The sequence below is a fragment of the Plodia interpunctella genome, chromosome 21 (assembly GCF_027563975.2).
Source record: "Plodia interpunctella isolate USDA-ARS_2022_Savannah chromosome 21, ilPloInte3.2, whole genome shotgun sequence".
Lineage (NCBI taxonomy): Eukaryota > Metazoa > Arthropoda > Insecta > Lepidoptera > Pyralidae > Plodia > Plodia interpunctella.
This window is the reverse complement of record NC_071314.1, coordinates 5559976-5577664: the sequence shown is the minus strand read 5'-3', so window position 1 is coordinate 5577664 and position 17689 is coordinate 5559976. Positions and strand designations below refer to the sequence as shown.

The following is a 17689-nucleotide window of genomic DNA, read 5'->3' as shown; positions in this document are numbered from 1 at the left end:
CATTTGATAATCCCACATAACCTCGCTAAAGACAGTTCAAACAATTAATGTCACTTTTGATTCATTATAAAGATCAAAAACTCAAAAACTACAGTCAAAATTATGTACCTATAGCAAAACATAGTTTAACCATTTAATTAAAACGTTAAAAACAATATCAATTTGTATATACTATATAGGTACCTACAAAGTTCAATTAGAACCACAACAAAAGCGCTATTGGATAATTTATTTTTGGATAAAATCAAATCACACATATTGGTAAGATTTCAATAATTTTAAGTATTATTGTATTATTCCTGATGGTGAGGAACAGGATTTCGGATACTGGAAGATTAAAATAATAACTAAAACAAATAACTAAATAAGAAATAAATATAATCGCAAATTAAGTTCAAGCCTTATGAAACATTAAATCAACGATTCTGTATCATATAACTTGTTATAGAATTTTTCTTGCCTTATATACTTAGGTATAAAGATTTAAACATCCTAGATCCGAATAAAAATAATGTTTTTATTTTGACTTGTCTGATGATCGAATTCTGGACCTCTGGTGTAGCAGTCTGGCATGATGAACCTACACAGTTCGTGCTGCTAGTATATTTATATATCTCGGAAGATTTACTTCAGAAAGTTAACAATACAAACATTAGCAAGAAAATGTCATTAAAATTCATGAAACATTCACGAAAAATAAATTATTAATTTGCTACAAAAAATATGGTGCAAACATTCATCGTAATCTAGTAACCGGTGTCCTAGGTGAGCGAGTGAACAACGCGCAAGCGATGCGATGTTGTGTGTTGGGTCCACAACCTCGGTGTACGTACTGTATTTATAATTACTATATACTAGTTATTCACCGCGAACTTAGACTTCGCGAAAACAATATTTCTTTACAAAATTGTGAATATTTCAAAAACGACTTAACCGATTTTGTTGCCCCACGAACTCAAAAATTCTATTGACAGATCCTATATACCTTTTTTATCAACTTTTTTTTACCTATTTCATCAAAATCAGACCAATGGTTCGAAAGTTATCACGTTACAAACATACATTCATACATACCCACATACATATATACAAAAAATGTATATTTGCCCCAAGTTGATTTGTATAGACCTCGCTCGCTTCGCTCTGTCAATAATATACCATGTGAATGATTTGATTTTAATTAAAGACTAATATTGTATGTATAGATTGTCGCGCTGATTGCTGTGTTTGTTGCCGACCTAGGGCACCGGTTTAGTTGACTAGGCATCTCTGTTTGCACGCGGTAACCGAGGCGACGCCAAGCCACGCCACAAAATCGATTTTTGTTCTGAAGTAGATACGATGTTCAAGGAAACAATTAATAAATGAGGTGCCTAGCTTCGAAGTCTACAAGAATAATAATGTGTTACGATGACCGCTTGGAGTTAAATGCACTAATTCCATCGATTATGACCAATTATAGTACTAGTTTAGTTTAGTAAGCATTTTGGCGTGTAGATTTGAAATCTTCACGTGGATTTCGTACGAGGCGATAAAGAGATAAAATGCTCCTCTGCTGATAAGTAACAACAGTATTTCTAATTATATAGGCGTTTATTAACTTAACTATAACTGCTGGGAAATACTTTTTTGAAAGAAAAACATAAATATTGAAAATACACTATTTTGAACTAAACTATACTCTATCTATATATTTAAATAACTTGAATTTGGCTACAGAAAATATAACCCGACTGCGACTGGACTTCCAAAGATTAGCGATCTGTTCAGTTTTTTTATTTGCAAAGTTATAATGAAGTAAATAGGTATAAAGATAGGTATTAGATGCGAAGCATATAAAAAAGTACTTATCCACCGAGGAGTTCCCGCGTTGGGAACCGATCCTGGGTGCACTATCAGAATATACTTATCAAGATATACATATAATGCATTGGAAGCGATGTGACAAAACTCTGTAAAACAAACAGAAGTAGCTGTGAAATTTAACTTGCAAGATTAGATTACAGACAGACCGACAGATGGGACAGGTAAACTAAACAAAAGCTTGTAAAATGCAATGCCGATCTTGCGAATACAGAAAAAGATATATCCTTTTCTGTATTATTCTTATTTTATTAGAAAAAGCTAAAGTTGTGTTTCTAAGATAATTATCTCAGGTTTTGTTTTGAGGCGTACAAATCGCCGGGAAATAGCCAGCTGTCTTAAGATTTATATTCAATTTCTTTATTCGGTTTCATGTAAGTATTGAATTGTCCATTGATAACTGGAATTCGCGTTTTTGTCAGCAATAAATTGGCGAGATCCTCCAGCGATCGCGAACCGTAAAGTTGATAAAGCGATAAGCTTCTATGAATATGCCGATATTTTATATTACGATGCGCTGAGTGACGGAAATTGCCTTACTGTCCGTTCCGGCTTCGCTCGCGTAAAACCATATTCCTAACTAATATTATAAATGCGAAAGTAAATTTGTTTGTTGCCTCTTCACTCTTTCTTTAAATTTTGCTAGCATGTAGTTCATCCGTTGAAAATCCGCATCCGTTAAAAGCCTAATGAAAACTACTGTAAATGAGACAGATATATAAAGTCGTTAAAAACGTCAGATATAAAGACACGGTAGTGTTCGAACGAGGGACCTCTCAATCCCAGGCAGCTGCCTTCACCACTAGACCACCACGCTTTAACCGCTTTAAGTAAGCTATTAATTTCACATTTCATCTCAAATATTTAAAACAAATCAGAAAATTAGATTAAATAGAATTGTATCGTAGCACCACTACGCCGTAGCCACTGTGGGTCTACGGCAGTTCCGCGTAGAGCTTTCTACGAACTACCCGCCTACGAGGTTGCTACGCGGCATCTACGGAACTACGTTTTGTGTTCCTTTCAACAGTTTTGACATGTTTTTGTTTTCGGAAATTGTTCATCACGTAACTTGTTTGTTCATGTAGTGTATTTTATTTATGGTTATTTAAAGGTAAAATGTTGATTCACTTCATATTGTTCTAGACCAATTAAAATACCTTAAATCAGTTCAGTGGTTAATGTATGTTTAGCACTAGTTTGCATCTAAATAGCATTCCAAGTTACTTGAGTACCCCCAATTTTAAGTATTTTGTCAATTTTCTAGAATTCGCTCCAGCGGCGCGATATATTTCGTTGATAGCTGATAGTCAGATTTAGATTTACGAGGTCAGTCCGTCGCAGTATTTTGTCGAAGCAAACAAAGTGAGAATTAGGTGTAACTAGAGAAAATACGTTACACTAAGAACGGATTTTAACTGTTACATATATATTTTCTCGTATGTTTGCTGCCCTAGTTTCCAATCAATTAATTTTCCGATAATAATGAGTGATTCAAATTAACCTTTCATCAATGCCTTCAATCTTTTATGTCGTGATAGCGATTATTCGAACGTTTCGTGTAAACTCGTATAACAGCGCTAATCGATTTTACATGTGTTTTTTGATATTTATGCATTTGTTTTTTGCGCCGTAGTACTTAATTTTAATATAGGTACAATTACAAAAAAATTGAGCAGACGATTTTGAAATTTCTTTAGCGGGGTAATTAAGACTATGTGGAATGGGGGGGGGCACACTTTACTATATTTATTTTATTTTCTTCGTACAGAATAACAAATGAGTGAGAGGGGCGGGCGACGCGGCGCGGGCGCACCGTTCTACGCGCCTCCGCGAAGGAAAACCTCAGCTGAAATCATCAGCGAGGCCAGGGCTGCCTTATACGGAGGTAATCTGTTACATCTCTTTCTTTCTCTCTGGTAGGTGAGTGACGCGCTTCCATCAATTACATGTATGGTTCGAAGAATGACTGAAACAAGTTAATATTTTTTTTTATTTTTGTTATTTTATATGTAATACCTACTTAAGTAAATAAAATTGTACTATATGCTTCCAGTATCTAGGATGAAAAGTGTAATGCAGGATGTCGTAGAATTATTTATGTCAAAGTAGAGGTGCTTTAACAGCTCAATTACCCGAAACTATTCGAAAGTCTTTCAATATGTATTACAATTGGCCGCTTCAGTTATTGTATTAGGGATTAATTGGCGAATAAAAGACGAGGCAACAACAATACAACCGTTGTCATGTTAGGTAGCGATATAAGAGTTTATGTTGCCAGGCTAAATAAATCGTCAAAACAGAGGATAACTAAAATATTTACTACTTAAATATTTTACACATTTATTTAACTAGAACAGAAAATAGTTTTCGCAGATATGATGTACTTAGTAATCTTAGGTATTTGAAAATCAGGTTAACAACCGAGAATTCGTATTTACTTGTACAGGTATTTAGGTCCCAAAAAATAATATACTTCAAATATTTTGCATGCGCGTTATAATAGCAGATGGCACATAAAAATAATACCTCAATTCTATAAGTAGATACTAAGCTTAAAAGACCTCAAAAACCGACAAAGAAGGTTGCAAAGATTTAGAGTTAATTTATTTAATGTTAGAACCATAATCTAACTAGCTTTTGCCCATGAATTCTACCGCGTCGATTGCCCACGGGATCAGTTCTTTTTTCCGGGACACAAAGTAGTATGTCATTCACCATACTCCTGAATATTAGGTTTAAATTTAAAACTGAACTAGGACTGTTTGTGTGTGAGTTTACTCTCGAGTTGAAATGTTACACGTCAGTTCCGTTGACAATACAATATTATGCAAGCGATGGTGCACCCAAGATAAGCTCGTAAAGAAAAAAACCAATAGTTATATTTTCTCGGACATTTACTTTTGTATATACTGTACCTCTGCGCCAGGATCTAACCTTTGTTTTGTCACACAAACTTTATCTGGGGGCACAGCAGTGCCTCCGCAAGTCGAGCAAAACAAAGGCACGGCCGTACCATCCTTTTCTCGAAGCAATTCAGGCCAATTTCGAACCCCATAATTATAACTAAATTTTAAATGAGCACTACCGCGTTGTTGTACCGCGGTCGAGTCGAGATTTTTAATTTCAATAAAATTATAATGCGCCTAAGTCTTTTTAACTATCGGTGAAAATATAATAACTTGTCCCAAAAAAAAAGCGCAAAAATAATTATCATACTAAGTATAATTGTATTTTTTTTTGTTTTTATCTAGTCTATGGGAAAATGGTAAAAAGTTAATGATTCGCGTTACAGCCCAACCCGTCGTGTTCACAACGTCATAACGACCGGGCCTCACGCGATGTACGACAGATTTTCTTTTTGCCACGATTGACGTCAGGATTATGGCTTTGATTGCCTCAGCTTTGAAAACATTTTAACTTTTCATTTATGGCTGATCCAACCGTCAAATTGCAGTTATATTTGTAACCTTGTAAAACTGTACAAGGTGACTTTCAATATATTGGCAATATTTTGACTACATGCTCAGTCCATGATTCTGAACAACTTTTAGTATGGGGGAACTCCGAAATCGCGAAAAAAAATATCAGCTGTTCTATACAAAATGAAATACCTATATACGAAATTTGTTCAGTACCATGGAGATAAAATAATTCCAATGTATCAGAAATCACTCTGTATTAGTTATATGTAAGTAGCTCGCTCAATACTAACATCAAGCGAATGAGAAAACATTTAAAAACTATAATATACTATTGATATGTAAATTAATTAAATTGAAGCGAAATTTACAATTTCCATTTTCAATTTATTTATATATGTATGTACGTGAGTATGTACGTGAGTAGCACTTTTACTCCTCTTATGAATATTTAAACAAATCCTCGTAAAGGCTAATGTGGTGGTAAAGCTACTTAATTATATGGAGCTCAGTACTTAAGTTGTGGGGAGTTCTCCAAGGTGGTTGACCCGAGGTCGCCCGGTCAAATGGCAACCAAAATGTAGCGTGCGATTGGCGTAAACCTCTAATCATAACTACATTGCCCCATTCTAATTTAATTCTTAACTTCATCATAATTTTAACTTTAAGATCATTGTAAAACTTGATTGGCGAATAAATAATATGAATATGAATAATTAGGCTCGAACTCGTATATTGAATATTGTGATTTTGGTAAAAGGTTTTCACATTTAAATAAAGTTTAACTTGTGTGCATTCTGGATATGTACCATAATCTGCATAATCAATAATTTATCATACTTAGCGAGTTTTATAACACAAAATAATCAAATAAGTATGAAAATTTAGTTGCGTATGTATTTTTGAAGGATACAAATACTTATCCCGCTATAATTTCGAAGATTATAATAAGTAAGTATTGTGTGCGTCTGTACATTGTGATGTGGAAGTTGACGTGCTACTTGTTTTATGTTTCATGTTCCCTCCAGTAGTAGTCGGAAGATGCTATGGCATACATTGTCGTAATTCTTGCCATGGTTTTCTCCATAAAGTATAAATGTGTGTACGTTTCCAGAGATGAGCAGCGCGTCATCGGGCACGGGCGGCGCGCTCCGTCCGCTGCGCACGCGCCGCCCCTTCACCCCGCGGGAGCCCCAGCGCACGCTCTTCAGCGACAGGTCTCGGAAGAAGGACCCCAGGCCGCCCAGCTCTTTTGAGTACGTGTCCTTTTCATTTTTAGTCAAATATTAGACAATTAATTAGACATTCAGACCTAGAATAGACCACATCTCCCGTGAATGTCGTACGTAGCGACTAAGGAACGCATAGCCTTGGCAGCTTATGGGCTACAATAGCGTTCCCAAAGAGGGTTGTCGTCAGGCTGGTTGTAAAATCACAGCAGAATCAAACCTTAAAAAGCTGAGAGGGAGACGCAATATGTGGAAAGACTTAACAATACAATTTTCATAACTTTATTATGTTTTGTCTTATCATTATGTTAATTTTGACTCCTTTAAAATTTGTAAGTAAGGTCAATGGGTATACTTTGTCAGGAGTGTAGTAAAATAATTCTATGTAGTGTACCTTTAATAGTTGAAATGTTATATTCAACAGTCTCAAATACCTAAGCTTGTCTGACACCAGCGTGGACGTGTCTTCAGTGCTTGGCGCGCACATATCTACCCTAGAGGAGGACAGCTTCTATGGGGCCCTCGCCGAGCCACAGAACAACGTCAAGAAGAAACCAGTCGTAAGTGTATGTAACCAGCTTGTGCCTTAGCTGTGTGACATCAGCGTGACGGGACGATACACATCCGCGCTAGATGAGGACAGCCTCTGGCTGTTAAATATACGATTTCATTCAAACCATTCACAAATCCTAGCGACCAGTGCGGTACAGCATAACCTCCTATCCTTGCTTTACTAACAGGTGAATATGGATCCATATAAATGAATTATTTATTATTTGTAGATAAGTGTTAGTCTTACTCCTAGTCGGAGAGAAAAATTGTGTTTTAGAAAGATAAAAATAAAATAATTTATTTATTACATAGCACCGGCCGGTGCGACCCCAGGACCGCACAGTGGAGGGCTGGTCTGGCTTCCCGAAGCTGCCGCACCTCAGTGGACGCAGCAAGCCCTTGCATAGGCGGAACACCACGGGGCAATCGCCTGAAGGCATGTCAACGTTTCTCTTCTATCTCTTTTAGATAAATGGACAACACTCAACGACCCACGTTTAGCATTAAGCTCGTATCGCGGGTCCGACGGGCACAAACACAGAAACCTGCACAATACACCCAGAACCGCAGATAAATATTTGTGATCAAAAATACTTGCCCGGGCTGGGAGTCGAACCCCAGACCCCAGATAACGGACGGGACGTGGTGATAGATATTAATAGGTACATTTATTTCGCTACTATCACACGCATATAAAATAAATAAAAGGATAAGAGTAATAACACAAAATAAATAAAATAAAGCAACAAAATACGGGTTCACAGTCAAAACATAACAAAAAACTATATTGGCACACACAGTGCATGTGTTTGCTGCAGCAACAAAAAGGCTCATTGCATCAATGACATTGCTCGAAGATAGCTCGGAGAGCAATCACTGATTTCAGCTGAGCCGAATGCCAGCCCGAACCTTAAATTTTGAAGATCCAGCGTTGATTTTACAACCAGCCGCCTGCCTGTCGTTAACCCTCCTTGGGAATTGCATATCCGCTGCCAAGGTTATGTGTCCTTCAATCGTCTCATAGGACAACATCTACGGGATGAAATAGAGTGGTCCTATTATAGGGCGGAACCACACGCCACTATCAAAACAAATCATGGTGATGAAATGGAAATTCCAGAAAGCAAGATAAAGGATCTCTCTCAAGCTCTAACAGTATCGCGTCCATTAGGCTGCGCAGGCGGCGACAGCGCAGCCGCACAGTGTGGCTACGGCACTAAATGTAAGGAGGAAGGCATGGGTTTACACAAATCTCATTAATATATAGTTAAAATAGTTCTCTATGTAAAAAATAGTTGCATTTAGTAATTAGTTTCCATTCAGCCACTTAAGTTTCAGTTGAATTTTAGTAATAAATCCTAGTAGCCATCGTTTTCTATTTCGCGATTATCTATTTAGCCTTTACCTTTAGATATGATACGATCACAGAGATGTAGAATAAACTAGTCTGAGCTTCTCACAAAGCTAATATTTAATCAATAAATATCGTCGTTGTATTTAGTCTGCGTATAGTTGTAAATATGTTTTTATTTATTCGTTTCGGGTCAGTTGTCTGTAACATATATCACACAACCCCAAGTGCGTGGATATTCTACGTTTTTTAAACTATTAAGTAGGGAAACTGTCATATAATCGGCCCACCTGATGGCACGTGGAAACCGCAGCCAAAGACTCCAGCAACACCAGGAGTTTCACGCGCGCATCGCCGACTTTAAATGAAACTTTTCACGTTATCTATTCTAGCCCTCAGTCCTGACCCTCCGTGTCGAAGGCGGATGTACGCGACGTCCAAGTCGCTCACATACGATGTGGCCACGTTTGACGAACTTGGCTCCATCCCAGTCAAACATCTTGAGGTCCAGCTGCCTGTCACTTCCAGCGACTATGATAGGTTTGTGTTAACAGCTCTCACGAAGGGCAGTAAATTAACAAATATTAACTAATTAAATTAATTTATAACACTTTGATCACAAATAATATAAAGAATTCAACAAGGTCATTATATTAATTTGTATTTAACACTTGGATTGCAAATAAATGATATGATAAATTACACAGGCGAATTTCAATACAGCGAATCTTATTTCCTTAATTTTTCATCAGCATGAGCACGCTGGAACTGGGCGAGGCTCTGTCGCAGCGCCCCGGCGACAGCGAGCGCACGCTCCACCTCCTCGAGAAGCTGCAGACTCGCATTGAGCAGGCGGCTCCGAGCGGCAGCTTGCGGGAGCTGGTGCTGAGAGCGCTGTACACGCATGTCGACAGTGACAATGAGGCCGTGCTTGTTTCCATCGCTCGGGCTATGCTTACGGTTAGCATAAATACTTACCTATAAGCATAATTGAAACTAAAACATGTTTTGTCACTATCGCACTTTACAAAATATGGCATACATACAAAATACTTTAGCTTAAAGTATGTTGTATCTTACTATTTAAGTGTTATTACTTTTTAGCTTAAAGTATGTTGTATCGATATTATGAATAATGGGGAAATTGAAAATGAATTTCGGGTTAGAGTCACAAATTATCAAAATGTCACAAGCTGCCAGACGGAAACAGTTGCATGAAACAAAGCAATGTCATTTTGACATGTTATTTTTTAATATCGTTAACATGTTTTTGTTTTTTTTTTACCATTATGAATTGATGATGGTAGATGTGTAGATGAAGTTAGGTACTTAAATAAATAAATTTTCAGATGCGTGTAACTGGGACGCATCTAGCTGCTGCATGCAAACTTGTGTTCAAAATTGCAAGAAACGACAAAAATGACCATTTCTTTAGGAGTACTAATCTACTTGGTAAGCATTATATGTAAATACGCATTTTTTAATAATTACATGAGAAATTATTTGAATCCTGTAAAAATGCCCGGTGTCCTGGGCATTTTTATCGGACTGTTTCAAAAAAATATTTGGATTTTTGCCTTCTTATTTCATAATTCAATGCTTTCTGGCGATGTAGGTTTCGTCTTACTTTTCGGTTTTCCACTTAATATTTTAAAGTCTTTGTACAGTCAGGGGCAGATATACCTTCATGACCTTGGCGAAGTTTTACCAAATTACAGCTACTTGAGCGATATGAGTGATAAACTGGTAACTTTGGATGTAAATTTTGAACTGGATAACAAATAGAGAACAAAGGTCGTTCAACCAACAATCGACCAACATTTAGTAAGTCGATCACTTAGAAGTACGTTTTTATTCCGCAGAGCTGGTGGTAGAAGGCTGCGGGCGCGCAGATCCAGTGGCGGAGAGCGAGTGTTGCGTATACGGCGCCGGCGCGCTGCGCTTTCTGGCGCTCGAACCGCAGCTGTGTGCGCTGGCGCACCGCGCCGGCGCGCTACACCTTGTCGCGCTGCATCTCAAGATATTGAACAACGCGGTAACTATATGTACTATGCCTCTCCTCCGCACACAACCGAACATCACAACCTGATTACTGATATTCCACCGCAATCACTAACTAATGTTCAATCACTTTAGGCAATAATTACTCTTTACTTTCCCTCATCTGAGCGTATTCTTAGTTATTTACTCAGTCACAATTGCTACAAAGCGTTGAAATGCAGATTAATATGATACTTAAAATGTAGATAAGTAATCTGCAGATAAAAATCTTGGGGAGTTACCATATAGGTAGGTAGTAGTAAAGTACCTAGTTAAGACTATCTAGTTAACTTTACTAAAATGTTATAGAAAGCAGAGAACCCACGTCTCGTGTCGGAGCAGTCAACCCACGCACTGTACCAGCTGACAGGAGCGCTTCGGAACCTGGCGAGCGCGGGCGAGCGCGAGCGAGCGGCGTTCGTGTCGAGCGGCGCGCTCGGCGAGCTGCTCGCCGCGCTGTTGCACCACACCGACCGAGACGTGCTCACCAATGTCGCAAGATGTCTCAGGTAAAACGATTTTTTTTTCTTTCTTTTTTTGGGGATCTTTTAGAGAGTGAAAATACTGGTGCCAAATATATAAAGTGACCCAAAAGCATCTAACAACAATATTTAGCAATGGGCCCATTTAGGTATTAGCCATTTAGGTACTAATTTCCTCTCGCCATTGACAGTTACAGAAAACAAGACATCTATAGTATCTAGTTGGTTTTATTAAAATTATCGGGTGGCGGTAGACTTGAATTCTGATACCAAAAGTTAGCAATAAAACACTCTCAAGGAAATAAATCGTAAACTGGGTAGCGTGTAATTTGCCTTTTTTAAAATAAAGCAACTAAGTACCAAGTCGCCACGCTGCTAATATAATACCGTTGATGCTAAAACCTTAATAACAATTGCAGTGTGCTATCAGCGGACGAGTCGTGTTGCATGTGGCTGTGCGCGTGGCCGGAGAGCGCGCGCGCGCTGTTCCGCGCGCTGGCGGCGTGTGCGGCGCGCGCTCCGCTCGCCGTGCGGCTCGCCTACACGCTCGGCAACATGGCCGCTGCCAGCGAACAGGCCAGAATTAATGTACGATTAATGCTCTTCGATTAGAATTGATTTGAAATGTATGTCTATGAATGTACTGTCACGTTAACTACCTACATGTCGGCCTCACCTGAGTAGCGGACCTATCCTGCGGAAATACCTGCACTCATTTTACGGCAGCCACAAATGTAGCCATTGAGGTTGATCTGTTCTCGTTATCTAATGCCATGTGTGCCAAAGAAAAAATACTTGCATGGAAGATGGAGAGATATGGTGATCATGAAATTATTAGTTATATTGTATTACTTATTCACTTAAGCTAAATGTGAAGTGGCTTACCATCAACTAAGAATAGGCTAATCTATTGTGTGTGCTCACTCGTATGGATTCGAGCTATAGGTAGCTCGATTGGAGTTGCGAAACAATGCAATAGTAAAATTATACAAATAAATAGGAATGATAGATGCGAATGCTATATTTTTCCACTATTCTCTAAATAAACATAAAATTATTTAAGTACATGCTGTACTTAAATAATTTTATGTTTATTTAGATTTACAACGAAGATGGCGGAGTAGACGTTCTGCTTACAATACTGGAATCATACACGACAAGGAACCAAGAGTCCAGGGACCATGAGCCTGATTCCGATCCAGATCTACATCTCGTCGGTGAGTCCTAAATTATAAAAGTTACTGTAAAATTAACCGAAGTATTGCATGACGAAAGTCAACAGATCGTAGAAACGTAGAAAATAAATAGCTAAGAAATATTAATTTACTAAAAAAATATGTATTTGCACATCCTTAGCAACTCTTCTCGAATCTAGAATACCTTCCTGTATTGATGAAGGATTTGTAAGAAAAACAATGGACCAATAAAAGCATTTTAATTTATTTTCAGGTACAGATCTAGGTGGATCAGATGGATCAAACGAAGATGTTTTGATAAAGGTGCGTACATACCTACTAGGCAATCTGACCCTGATACTTTTGAAAATAAGTTCTATAGATATTCGGATTCAGCAAAGAAAGACAATATATGACAATATTATACAAAATCGAAAAAAATACGTTAGGTAACGTTATGCTTCCAGACAGTCCGAGTGGTGGCCAACTTGTGCTTGGCGGAGCGCGCCGGCCGCAGTCTGGCTGAGAACCACGCCGAGAGGACCATACGGGCTCTCCTGGCCTGTCTCGAGCTGGCTGAGAAGCAACCCTTCGATACTGTAGTAGGTTCTCTCTCATCTTCGCGTATTCCCGGTTGTGTTAGGGGCTGGTTACCCTTAACCCGTAAACCCTTGGTTAGCTTAACAGATAAACTTTAAAATTTTGAAGATTCGACTGCGATTTTAAAGAGTTACAACTGGATAACTTTTGATGTAGAATAAATATTATAATCTACATTTTCAGGTGATAGACTTGGAAGATGATAAAGAAGATCGCAGTAGCAGCTTAGAGCGGCGTTCGGAGCTCGCGACGGCTGCGCTTGCGACACTCAACAACGTGACGTTCTACCGCGAGCCTCCAGACCCTCTCGATGAGTTGCTGCACAGCGTATGTAGAGGTTCTTATCTTTTATGTATGTATTTTTTTATAACATAGTGAGCAAACAAGCATTCTAGTTTCCTGATAGTTTCACTGCAACATTTTTGTATTGATAGTGTAATTCCTACGTTTTACTGTACTTATAATTTATTACGTTTCTACCATATCGAAGCCGGATCGCTAGTTTTAAATAATATCTTATTTGTTACTCAGCAACCTGCCGGTGGTTGAACGGTGAAGGTATAGCGGCATGCGAAGCAGTCCGCGCGCTGGGTAACCTGTCGCGGTCGCCGAGCACCGCGCAGCTCATCGTTCTCGAGGGCGTTCTGCCCTCACTGGTGCCTTTTTTACACCATGGTATGTTTAGCATTATGTGCCATTTAATTGTAACGTTGAATGGTGAAGATGCACCGTTGTGCGAAACAGTCCGCCAGATAACCAACGATCCTTTTCGACATATATCCCATAAATATGTAGCAAATGTAATAAACAGTAATATATTTTTTGCCAAATTAAGTATTTCTTTATCTGCCCCTGACCGTATTCAATATTCATTTATTCAGATAATCAAGATCAATTGTAGTAGTTATTTAACTAAAGATTATTTAAGCATTCTTCATCAGATGGCCCATTATAGCACATCTCATATCCAATAGCTACATTTTATATCACAGACGACCCCAGTGTGCGTTGCGCCGCCGCGGGCGTGCTGGTGAACGTGTGTGGCGCGGGCGCTGAGTGCGCGGCGGCGAGCGCAGTGGCGGCGCGCGCGCTGGCCGCCGCCGCGAGCGAGCGAGACGCAAGCGCGGCCGCGCTGCTCGCACGCGCGCTCTGGAACGCGCACGCGCACGTGCCGCTCACAGCCACGCTCGCGCACGAGACGTCCGTCGCGCTCGTTGAATTTATTGGTTAGTTCAATTATGTATCCTTTCTGTTCGGTCAAAAATTTGGAAAGTTCGATATGCACAGTTTCTTGCAGGTAGGAAAACATCCTGGTGAAACCAACACACTGCACTTGAGGTTTTAGACAACTAATTCGTATCGCGCTTCTATTCGATAGCGCTATTCGAATCACCCCATTAGTTGGATTAGCGCTATCGAATAAATAAACTGCCGTTGAAAAACTCAGAAACAGAGCATAAGGTGCTTCTTTGCGGTTTAATGTTTTCACGAAAGGTGTCTGGGGTTAGCACGTGGGTTTTTGCGTAGGTAGGTAGTAATCTTATCGACCGCGCTCTGAGTATTGTATTGTAGTGCGAACTTTTATAAACTACAATAATAATAAAAGTAGGATTCCGGCGGCCGTTTTCTTTCGAGGTCATAATAATTAATTGTTCTATTTATTAATATTAATCAATCAATGTAATTATAACATACCTAATAATATTACAAACACAGATCACAATAGATACAATATCAATGCAATGATGAATTCGACTGATTGGGGTTTATTTTCAAGTTTATTATTAAACGAAGGGAAATACCCTATAATCAGTTCTATTTATAGGTATAGTATAAGTCAATGTAACAAGTATGCATATTTCGAATATCGTCATAATGACTCCGTGGCGCAACGGTAGCGCGTCTGACTCCAGATCAGAAGGTTGCGTGTTCAAATCACGTCGGGGTCAAAAAAAATACTTTTTTTTTTCATTTTTCATTATTATTTTAAAATGTTATTGTGATGAAATCATTTTGTTATTTTTAGATGACGAATCAGTTTTCGCGGCGTGTGAGGCTTCTCGTAGCGGGAACAGACGGGCTAGTGACCCGGCAATAGTTAAGAATCGAGTACGTTGTGTATTCAAATATTATTATTTAATATAGGTATTTATTTAACTTCATTTATGTTCTGGTGTACGCCTATATGAGATTTTCGTTAAAGAGGCAAATTTTTGCACAACAAAATAAAATTTTTTTACACAACATGTATGCTAAAGAAATAATAATCATAATTTTTTAAAGGTGCACCAAAGTATTATTCTTATCTCTCTGCGCTCTTTACTGCCAATAATTCGTAATTATTATTACTTTATGTGCCTAGGTACTTTATTTTATCAAAACATTATAATTACAGGTGAAATTCGACATCGGTAACAACAACTATTCAGAAAACGACAATTACTGCTCTCGTCCGCCCTTTAGCAAAGCGTACAGCGTCGACCCCATACTGCATCACGACGACCTCCCTGATGGGGAGGAACACGAGCTATCAGGGGAAGACTTGGGTTTCGAGGAGGGAGACGTGGGGGGAGAGGAGTGCGATTGCTTGCCTTGCAGGTAGGTTGCCAGGATTTGTCTCGAGCTCTCTGGATCTTTAGGCTTTTATCAGAATTGCAGTATCTCAAGTTAGATTCTATAAATAAAATACATAAAAGTCTAGCGACCCGAACTGCTGCGCAAGGCAAAATTATGCATACATATAACCTATCTATCAAACCGCGTAGAAATCCCTTTCGTAATTATAAAGATCTAAACATAAATAGGCCAGGCAGACAACTAAGCGACTTTAATAATAGTATAATGTAATAATGATAAAACCTTCATAACTACAGTTATATTATTTACTTTGCGAAAATACGGTATAACTACTCAGTAAGTAAGTACCTAGATTATGACGTTTTGCCACAAAATTTACAAAGCGAATAAATCTCAAGATTTTTCAATTGAAATCATGTTTATTTTCAAGACTTTTAAATGTTACATCTGGAAACACTACTTGCAGGAGGCTGGCGGAGTGGGAGGAGCTAGTCGGTGTTGCCATACCACTGCTGGAGAAACTGCGGCCGCCCCGAGCTGACGCGTCAGTTGGGACTGATTGAACTATCCCACAATATCAAATTTGGGAATAAATATCAGTATAGAATAATAGATAATAAAAACAAATTACATTTATTAGCTAACTTAAATGTTAACAATACCTCCTGTATTGTGTCATGTCTATCATGAAACATTAAAGCGTAGCACGTCATTGCGTCCAGACATTCTCTTTTTTTACACGATGTCTAGACGATATAGGAAAAAGAGACAGCATGTGGACGTTAGTAAAGTGTTTTTATGTTTCGTAGTAGGCCTGCAGGTTGGTTGGACCTTTTAAACAAAAATATGCCTGAGACAAGAGGCTCCGCTCTTACCATAAAATTGGTTACTTGACTGGGTATAAAATAAAATAAAACATTTAAACAACCAAATATAATAATTAAAGGTCACTTTGATTGATCAGTTTTATTAATTACGAGTTATACTTTTTGACTCCAAAATCCGTGACGCGTCAGATATACAAAGCTCCATATAAAATTTTATTTTTGACTTTAGAATAAAGTCCCTGATTTGACTAGTTGGAAAGCAGCCTTTGACTATGTGTTTACCTAACAATAATTAGGAAAGGTCCAGTCGTTGTGGTCCAATAAATAAATAATTATGAAAATAGGCATCTAATAATTATGAAAATAGGCATATGCCTGCCTATTATGTTAGTCCTCTGTACTGTAGAATATATTATATAGATTTATATACCATATACAAAAACCTTTGATAAATCGAAGTTAAAAAGATATGAATTTATCATAAGTTCATCTTATTTGATGTTTATTTAGTCTTGCTTGCTAATCAGCGACCAACGAAACGTATTGATTGAATATAGCCTAATCATGGTAACTACTTAATACTTTTTTTTTTTTTACAAATAATTTTGCCGGGTTATCTGTATAGTTGAATAGGTACATGTATGTAGAGAAAAACTATAGATCATTTTAATAAACATCAATTATAGTCTTACTGGTAAATAAATAAAAACATTTAGACATGTAGATTTATTTTATTTCTCCTTTTAATAGATCATTATATTAGCTACTACATTATTTATTTTGAAATTATAGTAAAATACGTATAAATTCAAAAACGCCTGATTCCAATACACAAGCAAAAGCACATGAAAATAAAGATTGGGAAAGGCAGTGATGTTGGAAATGGGACTTTTGGGTTAAAACATTAGTGCCAATAGTCGCATGGGACTACAGGGACGAAATCGTATAGCCCTATAGTTCTATAATGGAACTAGTGGGATAGACGGAAATATTTTCTTCATTTGGTCCTTCACAGATTCCAGTGGAGGATAATGAGTAGTTGTTTGAAAGATCTAATCTTAATCAATGATTTGAAGTTAATTAGGGCTTATCAGGTAAAGTTATTAATAAAAATAATATTGTATTGTTACTTAAGTAGTAATCAAATGAAAAATAAAAAGTTGGAAAAAGGTAAAGTTTATGTTTAGTTATATTTTATAGTCAACAGGTATCAGTAATACCTTAATGATACTATGTAAATATCTGTGGTCTACTGGCAAAAGCCTGATTCCCTAAAAGTAGACTCCAACAATGAATCTGCCTACTTAGCGAATTTTTTAAAAAATATATAATGCCTATAATATCCTTCAGCTGGCACTATTGCAAATGCCATGACAAATCGCCAGGAATCATCCTCAGGAAACGAGGTATGATATGATACATAATGACGGCTACACACTATCGCAAAAATAAGACAGATACCGACGCGAGTCAACGTACATTACATAGTTTGTATTTGAGCACTTTGTTACCGCAATGAAAAACTAGCAATGTACCTCGAAACCGCCAAATTTGCCGTTGGTGTATAGCAG

General features: G+C 37.9%; 1 protein-coding gene and 1 non-coding gene across 7 annotated transcripts; both read left to right on the top strand.

The window, feature by feature from the left end:
- The first annotated feature begins 61 nt into the window (after window positions 1-61).
- Window positions 62-16841, top strand: LOC128679096 (uncharacterized protein). Of its 6 annotated transcripts, none has more exons than XM_053761104.2 (21): window positions 62-261; window positions 3635-3751; window positions 6400-6541; window positions 6939-7080; window positions 7379-7502; window positions 8187-8288; window positions 8810-8957; window positions 9170-9377; window positions 9767-9869; window positions 10280-10452; window positions 10767-10966; window positions 11359-11527; window positions 12039-12156; window positions 12389-12438; window positions 12582-12716; window positions 12898-13051; window positions 13246-13389; window positions 13707-13940; window positions 14741-14823; window positions 15110-15312; window positions 15758-16841. In XM_053761104.2, the coding sequence occupies exons 2-21, from the start codon at window positions 3643-3645 to the stop codon at window positions 15852-15854; spliced, it is 2838 nt and encodes a 945-aa protein (XP_053617079.1). In that variant the 5' UTR covers window positions 62-261; window positions 3635-3642; the 3' UTR covers window positions 15855-16841. The 6 variants fall into 6 exon arrangements, with proteins under 6 accessions (XP_053617079.1, XP_053617080.1, XP_053617081.1 ...); XM_053761105.2 differs by lacking the exon at window positions 62-261 and adding an exon at window positions 2562-2693; XM_053761106.2 differs by lacking the exon at window positions 62-261 and adding an exon at window positions 2798-2977 and having other exon boundaries at window positions 6939-7074.
- On the top strand, window positions 14592-14663 carry TRNAW-CCA (transfer RNA tryptophan (anticodon CCA)). The gene has a single exon. It is a non-coding gene; the product is annotated as a tRNA-Trp (tRNA).
- Window positions 16842-17689: the final 848 nt, after the last annotated feature.